At 37.7% G+C, this 17895-nt stretch overlaps 1 protein-coding gene across 8 annotated transcripts in view; it reads left to right on the forward strand.

The window, feature by feature from the left end:
- daam2 (dishevelled associated activator of morphogenesis 2) overlaps positions 1–16156 on the forward strand; it is a 104762-nt gene extending 88606 nt beyond the window's left edge. For all 8 annotated transcript variants that reach the window (XM_023352585.1, XM_023352580.1, XM_023352582.1 and 5 more), the window contains 9 exons: positions 1276–1360; positions 2008–2114; positions 2517–2605; positions 4716–4884; positions 8002–8109; positions 8229–8289; positions 8526–8657; positions 12032–12202; positions 12285–16156. In XM_023352585.1, the coding sequence (XP_023208353.1) occupies positions 1276–1360; positions 2008–2114; positions 2517–2605; positions 4716–4884; positions 8002–8109; positions 8229–8289; positions 8526–8657; positions 12032–12202; positions 12285–12497 (1135 nt within the window). In that variant the 3' untranslated portion in view covers positions 12498–16156. The remainder of the gene's footprint in view (positions 1–1275; positions 1361–2007; positions 2115–2516; positions 2606–4715; positions 4885–8001; positions 8110–8228; positions 8290–8525; positions 8658–12031; positions 12203–12284) is intronic.
- Positions 16157–17895: the final 1739 nt, after the last annotated feature.

Consider the following 17895-nt stretch of genomic DNA (forward strand, 5'->3'; position numbering starts at 1 on the left):
TGACCTAATTGATCTTTTTTTAATCAACTCCCACATTTTCAAACCCTAAAAACATTTTATTAGTCAGAGCATCAAATCCAGTTTATTGTTGAGCTGAATGTTAGATCAGAGATAAACAATGGGTCTTTAGTATCACTACACATTTGTGATGAGCAAAATCTACTAAAATAATTGTATTAAAAAAGGAATGAAAAGAGATGTACAGAATCCTTCATTAAATGGTTCAAGGAATTTCCAGTAATATGAATGCTTCAGGACAAAAAAAAAAAACCGTGCTGCAACACAAACTGCTACAGGAAATCTCCTTGCCCATGTTTATAACCATCTATAATCACTCCTGGAAGAAACTTGGATAATAAACATTACGAGTTCTAATTCTTCTTTATATGAGTCATATATTGAACTAAAGTCTACTAAATTGAAATGTTTTTTCCAGCACTTTTTTGGAGTGTGTTGCAGCTTTAAATTCAGTTGTCCACCTATAAAAACAAATAGGTTTGGTTTGTGTTGCTTCCAGTAATTAAAAACCAAAATAATCCTTACTTGACATAATCTGAGCCTGAGTTTTTTGACTCACGTTAAGGAAGACCCTGCAGCCTTCTGTAGGCTTTCTGTTGTGCTTCTTCATAATAGGCTATTCATATAAGCAGCTGTTTAAGCCACAAAATGTGTTGGCTGCTTTAGCCAAGAGAGACTTTATCCGGAAGCAGTGCATGATATGAAATTCAGTCTATAATTAAACATTCAAGTGCTATCAGTGTCGACGTTAACGCGCATCAAAGATGCATTAATTGACCCTTCTCCCAAAGGGGTCACACTACATCTGAAGTTGAATCCATTGCTGTCTTTCAAGATCCACTTGACAATATGTTCCCCATTTAAATCTCCAAACAGCAGTGGTCCTGGGTCCCCTTGGAGGGTTTAAATGCTGACCCCACTCTACAGATCAATAAACGGGCTTCCTGAGTCCTTTGTGCATCTGACAAAACAGCGGCACGCTCCCTGCACTCTCTTTCGTGTCAATAACAAATGACCCCAAAGCTGCAGACTGACCCAGATGGGGTTAGCAGATGGTCAATACAGCTTTGATGCGCGTACTGACAATGCTGTTATTGATCGAAGCTCAGCACACGTACGTCTGAAAACAGCTGGCAGTGCTCTCAGGGGATGAGAGGGAATTGACCAGACTGGTGCTCAGATCGTCAGTATCTAGACAAACAAATGTGTTTGTATTTAGTATTTGATGTCATTAAAGTGTGTTTTGCTTCCCTGCAGGTTGAAAATGACAAATGAAGAAATCAAAAGGGCGATACTAGAGATGGATGAGAGAGAGGAGCTAGCCAAAGACATGTTGGAGCAGGTATGAATCCCTTCAAAATGATATGCATCTTTACAAGGCTAGATTTTATTGGTTATTCAGAAATTAGTAGGAAAATGGTTTGCAGATGTTCAAAATTAACAGAAAGCTTTCAGGGACCTGAATTCTCCCCAATTCAATTTTTAATTTAATTAAATTTTGATAATTTAAAGATTCCCCAGTGCTTTTATATGTGAGTTTTATAAAGTATTTATGCATGTACACACTCAAATTGATATGCAAATATTAAGTATTGTTTGATTAGATGATGGAAACCTGGCTCTGATACTGTCAATTTTAAAACACAAACAGATTTATCAGCAAAATAAATGCAAACAAAATACTTATTAGATAAAATACAATTAATTAAGTATTAATTAATGGTATTTATATTAATTACCATTAATTAAATGGCAGTAAAGTACAATTTAATTACCATTTAATTAAAAAAACATGTAATGGGTCATAGACACAATTTGAACCCTACTGGGGGAAAAAAGAAATACTGAAGCTGATTGTGGTTTTAGAGTCTCACATGCATATGTTTACTATTTCTTTAAGAAAAACTACTGTTGATAAACTTTAACTGGTCGCAGCTCATACTACAGCTGTTGCGGTTCTAATAAACATTGCTTCTGCATCTTTTCCAGCTGCTTAAATTTGTCCCTGAGAAAAGTGACATAGATCTTTTAGAAGAACATAAACATGAGTTGGAGAGGATGGCCCGAGCTGACCGCTTCCTCTTTGAGATGAGCAGGTAAATGTGATGCTCTTTGTGTGAGAGGGTGGTTTTGATCTCTGTTTTAAGCCAGTTTCATCAAGAAAATGTATCAAGCTTTAGCTTGATTCATTATGTAGCAGAAGTCCTAAATGCTCTCTCCTTGACTTCATCTCCTGTCAGGCATTTAATATGTCTTGTCTCTCTTTGAAATGCTCCCTCCTTGCTTTGGTGAACCTTTAGTCGAGTTTTACATCCCCATTTGTCATCTCGTTCTTTGACAAGAGCCCTCTGGATGCTTTAGAAAAGAGTGTAAAGTGAGAAAGGGGATTTTGCACAATTCACTGACTTCTGACTTTTGAAGTTTCACTCCCCCTAAAGACAAATGTAACTGACCCCTACTAATCTCTCCTCCTCTCATTTCTTTGTTCTTCTCGTCAGAATTGACCACTACCAGCAGAGACTACAGGCTCTGTTCTTTAAGAAGAAGTTTGCAGAGCGTTTAGCTGAAACCAAGCCTAAGGTTGAAGGTAAGGACAAACACGATAGTTCAGTGGTTCGTGAATTCATGCCTCTGCGGTCACCTTATAAAAGGGATCATATTCAGGTTTTATAGTTTTATCATTTAAACAAGGAATCAATCATTATTGCACAAAGAAGTTTTATAAACTCATAACCATAAACACTGCAGTTCATCTTGACTCATTTTGCGGCTCAACAATGTCTTTGTTTGAAAAACATTTTTAAATATTCAGAACAGATGAACCGTTAGCAGTTCTCAAGGCAGAAGGTGCAAAGTACAGTATTTCTCTTTGGATATGTTGAGAAAATTTGATCTAATCAAATTAAGATTCTATTAAATATACAGCTGCTGAGTCGACATCTTCACCAGTGGGTTCAGATTGAAGCCAGATCTTTCCCATCGTTTCTCAAGGCTGTGCAGTTATTTTAGAACTCCTGCAGCATCTGGACCTGCAAACTACAGCTGCCTAAAAACTGCTTGAGGTTATTCTTTGTCGATGTGCAAGTCGGAGGATCGACTTGGATACAAATCTAACCAGCAAAGCGATTATCAGTGATTTATGTTTGCAGATTTAGTTCATCTCAAGCCTTTGCAGGAAAAGGGATGAAGAACATAGTGGAAAGATGTTAAAATAGCTGAAGTCTGGTACCATTTAACAAGTCATTTGATCCAAATACAGTTGGAGAACTGTATCATCTGTGTACTACTTCTTGAATTTTGCTGAAATTTGTGCAGACTTGATAACCTGTTAATAACCATATTATCAGTATTTTTTAAGCGCTATATATAAAATAAATTATTTGTTTTATTCAGGTCGTAGACCATTCCAAGGCATTAATTTGCTAATCAAATGTGATTTCAGACAGGCTGTATAAATGAAATTAAATGATGCAGCTTTGATTTTATTTATGACGCAGCTGTCCAACAGCAACTTGTGAGCAGACGAATGTGAATATGTAAAAATATATTTTGAAGCTGGACATAAATTATTAAGGAACATGCTTTTAAATGAAATTGCATGGTTATATGCATGTGTGTGCGCATGCTGGTCAGCTATGTTTTGGTTTTATGCAGTTTTTCCCTCTTCCACACAGCATCCGTGTTACCATGGAAGCTGTTTTGGAAAGCTGGCTCACGTTGAGAGAGGACAGCATCTGCTGTGAACCTGAATCTCACTTCAAAGATGTCAGGGAAAAGCTTTCCAGTTTGTGTGCATGCACGAATATCCATGACCGAGTTGTCGCTGTAGCTTTTAGAGCCAGGGTTGCTTTGGTGAGAACATCACACTGTTATTGTCGGCGTTTTTATTCGCACTGACAGTTCGATTCTGTTTGTGCTGCATAATTTCTTCTGAGAAACTCAATTCCTTCTGGTCTGAGGTCAGGGTAATATATTCTGACACACATTTCGCTTTCAGCTGGCCTGGGAAGAGAAACCTTCACAATTGCTGTTGTTGGATCCAAAAGTCCCCTGACCACACTGTTCATCGATGTTCACAGTAAAAAAAAATTAAAAAAAATCTCATTTTGTTTTATTATTCATGTAATTTTGTCACATACTGCAGATTAGACTGTAAGTCTGCAGACCACCCAGCCTGTTCAATGGGAGCCTTTTTTAGAAGACTGCTCCATCACCCAGAGCCAGGAGAACAGTTCCCATGCTTCATCACAACACAAAGAAGTGTAACAATAACAATATGATGTTTGTTAATGATCTTCACAGTTACACTGATGGTTTCCTTTGTGGAGACGGGGAACCACCTGTACTTTGCCAGATGGTATTTCTCAGGAGAAATGAAACAGACAGAGTTGGCTCATTTTCAGTGTATTCCTTTCCCCTCTTGCTGTTTTACTGATGGAAGGACAGGATACTTTTCCCACCAAGCTGCCCAGTTGTTATGGAGAATGCAGATCACTCATTGTGAATGCTGTTAAAAATAAAGGAAATTCTGGGGGAACACGGAGTCAAATTTGGAGCTCCTGCACCTCTGTGGTGTTTGAGTGGAGTAACAGAGTGGAAGGAATAATTTATGCCCAGTTTGTTATGCAATATACAAAGTTGAACAAGTTTAACTCATGATCTCAGCAGCTGTTTTTCCTCTCTCCGTTTTTCTGCAGCCATCCTGAACGCCTCCGTGGAGGTGGTCCGGAGCAAGCGTCTGACTCAGGTCCTGGAGGTGGTGCTGGCCTTTGGAAACTTCATGAACAAGGGCCAGCGGGGGAACGCCTTTGGATTCAAGGTTTCCAGCCTGAACAAGATCGTCGACACCAAGTCGAGCATAGACAGGTGGGCAACAGAGGGGGACTTGAGCCTTGTTGCAGCAGTCATGACTGGAGTCTAAGACTTTGTTTTGCAAAACAAAATAATCTAAGGCTTGACTGGGATTCAAACACTTAAAACTTCTGACATAGGTCTCATGAACTAAAGCAGTGAAAAACTGCAGCAGACCACAGCTGTGGTCTTTAAACAATGGTTTCAGGTACAAAATAAATGTAACTGTCCTTCTACATCTCAACTGCTGATAATCTAGAATCATCGCAATCAGATATTTCTGGCTTTTCAGAATATTGAAAGTCTTATTCAAATCATTCAAACATCAGGTAATCTTTTTCACCAGTAGATTGCGTACGCCTAGCTCCTTATTCTGTAATTTTGTAACATATATTGGAAGGTTTATATGTAAACACTTTATTGCATCTGACTTCTATTTCCTGTTTCATTCATTTGAAAATTTGACATAAGCTGGTGTTCCACCATTTCGACTATTTTCTTTGAATATATATGGCATTTGTACTTCAAATTAGGTAAATAATTTAATGAATTTGCTTTTTTTTGCACTACTTGTACACACATTAATTTAAAGTGCTTCATAGGAAAACAAAGGAAAAGAGATGAAACCAATTGAAACACATCAAAACATCACACATAAAAAACATGATATAGATTAATATGTATATCATGTATATGTACAGTATATAATATGAGTATGAAATCTAAACTGCAAATTTAAACAAACAAAAAAAACTAAGATTCGATGGAATTGAACTTGTAAAGTAATATTCAACTTAATAATTTTTAAGCTGCAATAAACTGTAATATTTTAAGTCCTGATTTAAAGGAACCAATAGTATCTCAGGTTTTCAGGAAGTTTGTGTCAGAACTAATTAGTGTAGAGATTACGTTGTACCTCATCTTTCTTATTCTGGTCCTGGGGAAACAGAGTGAAGACGTCTCTGACGACCTGAGAGGTCTGTATGGTTTGAGCAGCAACTCTGGAATTTGTCTAGGTCCAAGACCATTGAGTGTCTTATAAATATCTTAAGTTTCTTTTTACAAACAAGTAGTCAGAGCAGTGATTTAAGGACTGGTGTTTGGCAGAACCGTGTCTTTTGGATCACATGCAGCTGCCTGATTGAGCTTTTTTCTTTTATTATTTTAACAGAAACCGCTACAGACACCATTAAGATATTCTAACCAAGTGAAAATAAAACTTGTTTTGATTAGAAACCCTTTATTCTGGCAATTCTTTAAGGTAGCAGTAAGCTGATACAGCAATATAACCAATAATCTACCACAATTCAATGTTATGGGGAGAGTAGATGGCCAGAATCCAACATGAAAATGTCACTTTCAGTCATTAGAGACTTAAAATTGGAAAACAATAAAATCTCGAGCCTGTCATAAAAGCAAATCTCATCTCATTAGCATTTAAATATTAAGCCAATTATGAGAAAATAAAAGAATGATCAGAGGAGGCCCTGCGGTAAAACTCGCCACCCATGTATGGAGGACATGAACCAGCCGCGTTTTGGGTTTGAGTCCCGGCCCGTTGGCATTTGTTGGATGTCTTCCCCCTCTCTCACAACCCACTTTCCTGTCATTTTGCTAGCAAATAAAGGCAACTAGAGCTGGAAAACTTCTTAAAAGAATGAACAGAGTCCCTCTGCTCAGTGTTTCTTCACCATCCGCTGGTTTCTACAAAAGTTAACTCAGAGTTTTGAAAGAAATTGACAGAAAAATATGAAACTACTTCAGCGTGCTGCAGAGAAGATAGACTCGCTCGAACAAACAGCATGTGGGAGTTCTTTTCTCTTTACAATAATGAAATGTTGTCCGAGCCATCGGTGTTGCCACGGAAACAGGCACTACTGGCATAATTTCCAGCGACTCAGATGCATCTTAATGTAAACAGGGAGATGAATTGAAGCACAGCACTCTTACTCCACTGGCTCCATGACCTAATTTTCTTCTGTGCACTCTGGTGTTTGGATCCAGCACATGAAACTTTATACTATCCAACTCTCTCCGAACACAGTACATTTGAGGGAATAAGTGGAAGCATTGATATTTTCAGAGGAATGTCATATTTGTAATTATCGCATCGCTTCCTCAGGGCCTTGCTGCTATTTAGAGGTGTGTTACCACGGTAACTAATCAACAATCTCTACACAGACAAATGTGCCAAGAAACAAGTACTCTTAAAAAATTCATAGCAAATGTTGAATCTTATTGAAGAGATTTTTAGAATGTGGGTCACAACTGTGTTGCATTTTTTAAAATGGTGAAACATACCAATACTTGTTGTTCAGATTAACTCTAAAACGTCATTTAAGATGGACCTCATGCTTGTTATTGTGCAGGATATATTTAAAGCCGAAACATTAGTTATTATTGCCAAGAAAAAAAGATTTATAAAAGCATAATCTTGTTCATTGGATATGATTATTGGATTGAGCAGCGTGTTAGCATGTCAACAGTTCAGCTGGACTCAGAAAAATAAAAGTCGTAAAAATCCACAATAACATGAGCTTATGTTCTGGTACAATTGTTTTAAAATAAAGTGATAATGTTTGTGAGACCAAAAGTGGAGATTTCTGGATAGTTTACTCCACACCATTAAATTAAATAACAACCAGTAGTTTTCCAATAAAAACTAAATTCTATTTAGAGGATTTCCTGAGTCTGAAAGCCAATCTAGATCCGGACCAAATGCTAAGTTAATCTGTACCCAGTCCTCAGGCGGTTTTACACTTTTCACATTCAGCTGCTGCTCAACTTTTTTATAACAAAATTACTGAATAAGCTTTCTGAATTAGCTAATTTGGAAAGCCCCGAAATCTCAAGAAATGTTGCTGATTAGGTACTTTTTCGTCACATAATAAATACAGAATATGGGAAGAATAAAATGAAATTTTGCAGGGGAGAAAACTATTAGGGTCAAAGTTTAGACAGCTTACTAAAGGTAGACAGTGTTATTGTTCACACCTGGTTGTTCTGTTTCCAGTCTGTGAATCTTTGATAACTGGGATTTTTACTAACATTCAGAGGAAAACTTTTTTTTTTTTTTCTATGTGGAGCAGACGTTTATTTTAATCAAATTAAACATTGCTTTTAATTTAACAGGAACATCACCATGTTGCACTACTTGATCATGATCTTTGAGAAGAACTACCCAGACGCGCTGTACATCCAGGAAGACCTCAGGAGTGTGCCTGAAGCCGCCAAAGTCAAGTAAGAATATTTCTACCCCCAAGCTTCAGCATCAACTTCATGTAGTTTATAATATAAGGTGCAATCTATTAAAGTATGACTGATAACTGCAAACTTTTGTTGATCTTCTTTCTCCTCAGTTTGTCAGAGTTGGAAAAAGAAGTGCACAACATCAAAAGTGGGCTGAAGGCTCTCGAGGCGGTGAGTTGGGCTGAATTAGTTTCCTTCTCCCTCCCGCTGGTTCTTCTGCCGCCTGTAATTATGCTTTTGAGCAGAAACAGTGATGTACGGCATGCTGAGGTGTTTAAATGCTTTTAACGGTTGGCGCTCTGCAGCATGGCTGTGCCACACACAAAAGACAGAAGCAATTATAATTCATTTAGGCGTTTGGTAAACTCTCAGTGACCAGCTTTTGTGTCCCTGTCGCTTCTCACCAGGAGCTGCACTACCAGCAGAGCAGGATGAGGGAACGTGGGGATAAGTTTGTGGCTGTGATCGGTGACTTCATCACTGTGGCCGGGTTTAGCTTCTCTGAACTGGAGGACCAGCTGAGTGAAGCCAAGGAAAAGGTAACTCAATAACTTTCTGGAGCAAACTGAGGTCATCAGTTTTCCAATCTGTTCTTACTGTTTTATACCTTAGCTTCAGAATTACAACGTTATGTTGACATGAAAGACTGGGTGAATTTAAGAGACCATCAGAGCGAAAGCTCATATGTCCACGTGGGTGGCTGTAGTGGATCCGAAGCCAGTCATCCTCGTTGACAAGCCTGTATGTCAAGAGGACTGAGGAATAAAGTAGAAAAGGCGGAATCCGAGAAGCGTGAAGCCTGTGGACATCCCTCTGAGTCCTGCGGGGCGATTTCAGCTGCGCTGAGAAACCCAGAATTGAAAGATTACTCGGGAATGCCCCCTCCCACGTCTTCTCTTTGTCTCTTGAAGTTAGTGTTTTAAATCCCCTCTCTTTCCATTTACAAGTGGAACAACTGGCCTTTTGAACTTTGCTGGCTCAAGTACTGATGTATGGTAGGAAGTGTGTCAGCTGAAGACGTCAGTGGGATGGAGAGAATGTTGGAGTAAGTCGGTGTTGAAAAGATTTATGGGAATATGTTTAATTTGCTGGCTGTCGGTGCTCCAGTTCGCATTTAGCTCTCTGAATGCTTCTAAATCTCAGAGTGGTACTTCAGCACAGATTTTACATTGTACTGCACAATCTATCCTCTCTAATTAACGACAGTGTTGAAGTGCTGAACAGCTGTATTTCTCAGAAGAATCAATGGGTTTCAAGACAGACTGAAGAAAAAGACATGAAACCAGGTTGATGAGTTTCATGCAGAGCCTCCCTTTTGGTTAATTATTTGCTCAAGGAGGGGCGAATATTGGAGGGAACATAGTTTGGACGTCATGGGAGACAAACTTGGAAGAATAGGGCACAGAACAGGTAACAGACTGCACTGACTGCACTACAGTCAGTGCAGTAAAACAAAAGAACCTGTGTTCTCCGGCCCAGACTCCAAACACACAGCTGTGTATGTCTGTGTGGTTGGTAAGTGGGTGTTTGTCAAGGTCCTCTGATGGCCTGGTGGGCTTTCAGTGTAATACAAATATGGAAGTTGGGATCTGTGTTTCTTCTTTAAGAAGGTGAAGGATGACCAAACAGGTCAGCCCACAAAGACTAATAATGCTCCATGGCTACAGATGTGTGTGGCTGCTACAGAAACAGGGCATTGTTATGCACAGTACAAAGGGTTACTGTTGCAAAGGTCATGGAATCACTTAGAGGTTTAAAAAAAAAAAAGCAAAGTATTTCATTAAACTATAAAACCTTCCATGTCTCTATTTCTGACCAAGAAGGATACACAAAATTAGATTAAAAACAAAAATTATGAGCTCTAGTGGGCTGTAAATATCCATGTTTTGGCACCAATGCAAGTTTAATCCAGTATTTTGTACTGCAAGGACTGAACTTTTAAAACTGGCACTTGTAGATCTTTGGTAAGCTTTAAGTAATCTTGTAAGAACATGCTAACAATAATTTCTTCAAATAATTTATAGATCTGTGAGCAGTCACCAAAGCATATCCTCCGTCTGCTTATTCAGGTTTGTTTTATTTACTAAAAAAGGTGAATGGAGGCAAAAATGAATCATGCTCATATTTCAATGACTACCAGCTAAAATGAGTGTGATGCCATTTGGTTAAAAAAAAAAAATACAACAAAAATTATTTTCACAAAGTTCTTTTTTGAAAATTACATGCAAACACAGTATTAATTAAATATACATGCATGTTGAAGACAAATTTGACTTATTGCGTTTCCTACAATGTTCATTTCACGCACCTTAAACTTCTAAAGTTCAGAATGTTTAATTCTGAACTTTCACCAGAATTAAATACTTTTTGAAAGTTCGGGTGAAATTTTATAAGTTCGTACAGTTCAAGCATTTTTCATGTTGCATTTAACATTGCCTGGAATTTTTATGCACTTTTGTTATTTATTATACCAAGTGTATTTGTATTTTCAAGCTTAAATTTTCTCAAATGTTTAGTGAGCACATTAGCTAGTCACTAAACTAGCTAAGCTAGTGACTAGTCACTAAACTAGCTAAACTAAGTGGAGAAATGCTAAGTGCTTTCAGAGGAGGACACTCCTTTGCTTTGCTTTGTTTTGCCTGACACAATGAAAATCATATTCCTTCGTTCATTGAGTGTTTTTGTTTACCCATTTAGCTCAGATCCCGAGGGAGACCAGAGGAAACACTTCTGACCAGATACATAATTACAAGCAGAGGGGAGGGATGATGGTGGGGTTGTTGTCATGGACACTGGGCCCATAATGACAGGATGGTTTTGCTTCCTCAGAAAAGAGCAACTGTGTTTTTCATCACAGCGCTGAGACCACATACAGAAAACTAGACGGTTATAAACAAGAGGGATTTTAAGATGTTCTGTCACTCGACACCCACATAGAAGTGGAAAAGGCATGCTGCATTTCTTTGCTTTCTACTTGATTGTTTTACTGCTTAGCTGTAGTCACTCAATTTCCTCTAACATTTTGGATGAAGGAAGTCTTTCTTCTGATTAGTATAGATTTATATTTAACATCTGTATTTCTTTCATTTGTTAATACCTTTTGAATAAGTCCCAAGTTGTAAAATGAGTGAGTGGCATTGAAAATGATCTAAGTCTCACCACAGAGTAGGTGAAAACTCATACATGGCAATTAAATTAAATTAACCAATACTTACCAGTGCTTAGCTATTAAGCTCATTACTGGGGCCATTGTCCGCTGTGGGATCCACTCCTGTTCTGTTACCTTTAAAAGCTAATCAAACACACAACTCTCCACCAACTGGTAAAACTGTTGGTATTCACATACTTTCAATTGTAAGATGGGGGGAAATAAAACAAAGGAAAGAAGTAAAAGTAATTTTAAAACATAAAAAAAAACTTTATGAAATTATAGTTGCACGCATCTTTATTTCTGAGGTAAAATAGTCTGCATGGACACTCACTAGTTTCTGTATTAGCCAACAAACTAGTAACCAATGAAAAAAAATATTATTTTTCATTTTTGTTAACATATTAAGACTTAAAAACTCGACTGAAGAAAAGTGGACTGAAGTTATTTCTATTTGAAGATGTATCTGTACTGCAGAACAGAGCCGACTGTGTCGGAACGTTTGGCTCCAGGCAGCGTTCTGGCGCCAAGCACTGAACAGCTTGAACAGGACTGTGTGGACATACGGTGGTCAAATCAAGCAGCCTTGCTACGATGTGTGTGTTCCTGCAGCATTTAAGAAAATGAATTTCACATACCAGAGTTTATTTTGTAGGGCATGGGCATTGTATGACCATTTGGTTTATTCTTGGTAATATGGATAATTTCGCAAGATTCAGTTTGTGCATTCATTTTTATCTTAAAATCTAACATCTCTCTTTGTAGTTTGCCAAATCTCTGAAGCACTTTGGAGAAGAAGAAGGGAGGATGCAGCCTGACGACTTCTTCGGCATCTTCGACACCTTCTTGCAGTCGTTCAGCGAAGCTCGGCAGGACCTGGAAAACATGCAGCGGCGCAAGGAGGAGGAAGAGCGGAGGGCACGGATGGAGGCCATGGTGAGACACTCCTGAGAGGCTACGTCTGACTAAATGTACTCTCATCTTCTTCATAATAACAGTTTCTTTAATCCTTATTCAGCTGAAGGAGCAGAGGGAGCGTGAGCGGCGGGCTAAGAAGGGCGGGGCCACAGAGGAGGTCGGCGGGGAGTTTGACGACCTCGTCTCTGCACTACGCTCTGGCGAGGTCTTCGACAAGGACCTTAACAAATTCAAGCGAAACCGGAAGCGCTCCGTCAACCAGCTAGTGGAAGGTGGCGGCCGAGAGAGAGCCGTCACCAAGGTGAACTACTAAAGTTGGAAAGAGGAAGTAGAAAAGCAAAACTTTAGAGATCTAAAATTTGCCGTGGCGTAGATCAACTGTATCCCAGAGCTTTTGATCAGTCACGACTTCCTTTGGAGCAGATGTTAGCAACAGCTGGACTGGACGTGTAGAGATATCCATGGACAGCTACGCTGCCTCAAAAGATGCAACACTCCCCTTGGATTGGTCTTCTAAAGCTGTTTCCGACCTGTTTATCTCCATAGATGGGATGGAAGGATGGAGAGACCACTGTGACACATTGTCCCACGTCATCTGACTGTATCTATTGAACACTGTTCTTCAGGTTCTCCTTGTTGATCACTCCTGCTCTTCCTCAGAAACCTTCTCTGTTCTTCTGAGAGCTCTTTGGTGCTGAAGTTTGGTTATCGGGATCAGAACTCTGGGATTAGTCAGTCACGTTGTATATAGACACCAAATGGAAAGTATGGTATCTTGTGAAGCTTGGCAGGTTAAATATAAACACAAAAGATAGATGAGGGGGTATCTAAGCCATTACGTCCACAGTTATGGTGCTTTTTCCCTGAGAAAAAGAAGATTTTGCCGGTTAATGGATCTACGATCGCAAACGTCTGACACTAAAACAACGGGTATAGAGTCCAGAAATCTCCTGTTGCTTCACAATAGTGAATCCTTACCAGTGGCTTCTGATGGCACACTGCATCCCCAAGAAGATACCAACCACAAATTTTCTAGGGAAAAAAAACAACAACAAAAAAACAACTCCTCACATACAAAACTAAAACAATGATTGTGCCACAAGAATTAAGCCTCAACATGTGTAAATGGTTTGAAAGTCTTTCTGGCATCAAGTAGTGCCAAAGCAGATAAGAAAAACCAATGTAAATGTATTTACACTAAATATTCTGCAATTAGGCGTTGATATATATTTATATTTAGATGCAGACAAGCTAATTGCAAAAGATGTAGAAGTTTGGGTTTTTTTATGTTTCAGCATTTTGGGATTTTGTGCACAATGCATTCTTTTATGGTGTTGCAGGTTCACATTGCTGTTGAAGTTCACTTACTAAATATTTTGTGCTTGACAAATGAGAGGTAACTGCTCATCCTTTTTCACTCCTTCATGTCTTGTTTGCACTGTAGTTTTTTTGTTTCGTTTTGTTTTTTTTGACAAGCATTCAAATTTAAACTCTAGCCAACAAAAAACGGATGAAGGGAATGCCATAAACAAAATTAATGGAGAATTCCTCTTTAATCAGTTTACAATATTGTCGCTATTTGTAGCTACTTATTCTCAAATCTGCCTGTAGTATACTTCATCAGTTTCATTATTGAATCCCCCATTTGTCTCAGACCTCACCTTGTAAGGAGGCAGTTTTTTTTTTTTTCTTGTAACGCTGGGGTATAACAAGGCACTTAAAATTAGACTAAACTGACTGGATACCAACCGGACACAAAGCCTCCATGCTTACTTATTTTGGGCTACTGGTTGCCAAAAAAAACATAGAAGCCAGTTTTATTTGTTTTCATAAGATTTTTCAGTTTTAGTTGGGAGGTGGAGGGGGTTATTATTATTTGCACATGCTTTTCCAAAACTTCAGCAGCAGGAATGATGCAAGTTGCAACAATGGGTTGAATTGTTTGCAATATGTAGATCCATTTCTAAAGGAGAGAGTAACCAGATCTAAGTCATGAGATCTAAACCAGTTCAAAGACCATAACATTTCCTAGTTTCATTCATTCTAGGTTTGAATAACTAGCAAGGACCAGTTTGTGAGGCGTCCAAGACTGCAATCAGTCTGTGGGAATAAGATGTTTGAACTCCTTGACTTTGTTCAGACAGGCTAAAGACGTTGCAAAACAGACGCTTATTCAGTTTGCTGGAAAACAGAAGTAGTTGTTTCCATAGCAACAGTTAAAATAAACCAAACCCACTTGTTTACAATGTTATTTATATTAGGTAAGAAATATCCCGACTTTATATATAAGGAAAACCGTATACATCCATGTGCTCAACTACAAAAAGGACTAAACAAAGGCCTCTCCATTTGACCCATATTTCTACATCTTATCTGCTAAATGTTTGTAAATATTCACCGTTAAGTGCCTCAGATCCTGTTTTTTTTTTCACACAAATCATTCCTTTGTTTTAGTGCTTGTGGCTTTGCAGAAATCTGTTTTATATGGTCATTAAATTATAGTTGGTTTGCAGTAACTGGCGCCATCTTGTGGTCAAAGATGGTATAATTGATTTTCAAGTCAATCTAAGCTCCAGGTACTACAGAAATCGCCTCAAAACAACTTCTTTTTTGGGGGGCTGTGATTGATTGTGTAGTGTGCAGATAATCCCCCGTAGCTTTAATTTATCCTTCTTTTTTTTTTCACTGTGACGCCTCATATGATTTACGTTTTCATCAGACTAAAAAGACCCAGATGTGAAGTTGAGATGGCGCAGAGAGCTGCAGTCTCTAGAGATTAGCCCTTACACCAAATTATTTAGACACTTTAAATTAAAAAGAGGAAACATCTCTTCTTAAACCAGCATTTTAATCTATTTTTGAGCTCTTCTTTTTAACCTCTGCTCTCCTTCCTCTTGCAGCTAATCAGTCACTATACCAGACTTCAGCAGACCATTTTTAAATTCCTCATTTAGAGCTTTAACCCATTTAGTGCAGAGTATTCACTGAGGGATATTTGAAAAGTTGTCAGTATTAATACATGTTTGTGTTGTTACATGTTTGGATGCTTATTTGGCCATTGACTGGCTGTTTTGAAGTGTAAAGATGGAAATCAGAGGAAAGAAATTCGTAGCTTGTTCAATGCACTTTTTATAATGATGATGGGACATTTCCATTTGCAGCACCAGTTTCAGGGACTTGGCTCCTTCTGAAGACGATAGTTGTGCAGCAAATTAGTGTTGCTAAAAGTAAGGCGCGTAGGGAGAAGAATGGAAAGTGAGGACAAGGATGCTGGCTGGACCGCCGTCAAACAAGTTGACAGTCAGTGTGAGTGGCAGGGATGGGATGTGGAAAATCATTTAAAAAAAAAAAAGAAAACTTCTAGGGGTTTTGGGTGGGTTCTGTCTCCACCGTATTTGTTGTTACATGCACATGAAGTTGATCTGCATGCCTACAGAAGGTTGCACAATGTATGATTTATTGATCATTTAAAAGAGCATTGCTTGTAGAATGCAACCCACCTGTTACACCACAGTTTGTACTGCCTGAGAAAAGTCGCACCCATTCTTTGAGTTTGTATAATTGTGAGAAGTCAGTATTTTTTACAGTTGGACATTTAAAAAAAACATGCTCCACTGAATGATGTACAGTTGGAAAACAGAAAAGCATTTTGTACACCTTTGTTGATGTTTGAGGTAAGATAAAAAAAAAAAAAAGATGAAATCATTGAGGAATGTTCCATTGTTCCTGTACATTGTACCTCTATTTATTTGCCTTATTTAGTTTGGTATATTTTGTATGTACACACAGCATTACAGCAAAATGTTATATTAAAAATATGAATAATTGAACTGTGGTCCATGTTTGGATAATTCTGAGACTTGTACAAGAATGAACCCATTTTGTTTTGGTTTCTATAACTTCATTTTTGTATTTTATTTTCTCACCCCATGTCTTTTGTAGGGTTAAAATAAACTGATGTCCCTAAAAACTGATTGTCTCTGCAACTGCATTTGGTCTTGAAACAAATTTTGAGGTAATGTGGTGAGCAACGTTTGAAACGCATTTAATGGGAATCGTTTGGGTGCCAAGTTATTCAAAACCATACTGTTCCCAGTTATGATTCCACAGGATTGTCAAAAGCCCTGTGTCAATTGGTATGTTGTGATGATTCACAAATTTTCAGAACTATTTTTCTGCACTTGTGTGGACTTATTAACTAATCTTTCACAATAACAAACTCTTTAATCTTCAAGTAGGTCTCCAGATGTGTTTGGATGAGTTGTCCTTTTGCAAATGAGACAGTGGAACACATCTCATTTGTGATGTTCTACTTATCACAATCTTTGATAAGTGGAACACAATGGATGGACAAGTAATCACACACAGTGGTACTTTTGCATATTTTTTACTAAAATGCAATGACATCAAATAATTTAATCTGTGATATAATTCTTCATAAATGCCACAAGAGGGCAATATGCACACATTTTCATAGGTCAACAAGCTGTAATCATTGATTTTTTTTAAATTTATTTATTTTTTCATAAAAAAAACATTTCTAGATCTCTAAAACTTTACGCACGTTGACCTAGAGTTGCCTCACTCTTAAGCTGCTTCTCTTCCATCTCTGTTGTTTGTGGAGTGATGGTATGCAAAGCCATTTACATAGATAAACAAATAACATAAATAGAGAACGAATTCTTGAACATTTATGGTTTAATTGAAATGTATATGAAAGAAAAAACATCAAACATTTCTACATTTAAACAAAATCTTATTTTGCTGAAGACAGTAACCAGATCTTGATTATCCAGTTTTTTATTTATTTTTATTTTTTTACATAAAGAGATGACAAAAAAACCCCACTTCCATCTCAATTAATTAGATCTTTTCAAATGTGTCTATTGAATTTATATAAAAAGAAAAAGACCTTTTCACAATAAAAAAAAAATCATTTGATTTAGTAGTTTTGCTATTATATTAAACATCATGTTTAACATGTTTCAGAATTTTCTTTAACATAGAAAGTCCTCCAGGATCAGTACTTCTGTGATTTTCCAATTTCTTCAAAACCTTCCATTCACCTTAAGCAAGGTAATCAGATACACTCAGAGTGACAAAGGTGGTTGTAAAAGAAAAGAAGACTTCTGCAGGGATTTTTACTATTTCAAGTATTGGAATAAAATTAAACACAACTTCTGCAGCCAATAATGCAAACATTACTGCAAGTTGGCCCGCCACCCTAAGGATGAGTGCTCCAAACAGTGGACTGAAGACCAAACTTGTGCTGCTGGAAGACATGGTATTGAGGAGAAAACTAACTAAAGATATCAAAACTAGATCAACCAGAAAAGAAATCCATGAACCTAGTATGAGAGTTAGCGTTGAAGATAAAACTGCACAAGTAATGTGGACCTCAAATGGCATTTTTATGTTGATGTCAGATGTAAGGTTTTCTGTTTGTGTCCTGCAGAATTTTCCTCTGGAATCTGGAGCAAGGTAAACAAATCATGCAGGAGGTGGCTGAAGGTGGACAACAAGAAAGCTTTTGGAGAGTTTCTAAGACCTGATGTTGAGAGAAAAAACATAGTAATTGCTAGACTTTATCTATGAGAATGTTTAATATGGAGAAAATTATTTATTTTTCACTAAATCTATTTTTTTCCAGACTAAGGTAAGTTACCAAAATATATAACCCAAATATATATGTTGGATGACTAAGCAATTGA

Source organism: Xiphophorus maculatus, chromosome 19 (assembly GCF_002775205.1).
Source record: "Xiphophorus maculatus strain JP 163 A chromosome 19, X_maculatus-5.0-male, whole genome shotgun sequence".
In the NCBI taxonomy this organism is placed as follows: domain Eukaryota; kingdom Metazoa; phylum Chordata; class Actinopteri; order Cyprinodontiformes; family Poeciliidae; genus Xiphophorus; species Xiphophorus maculatus.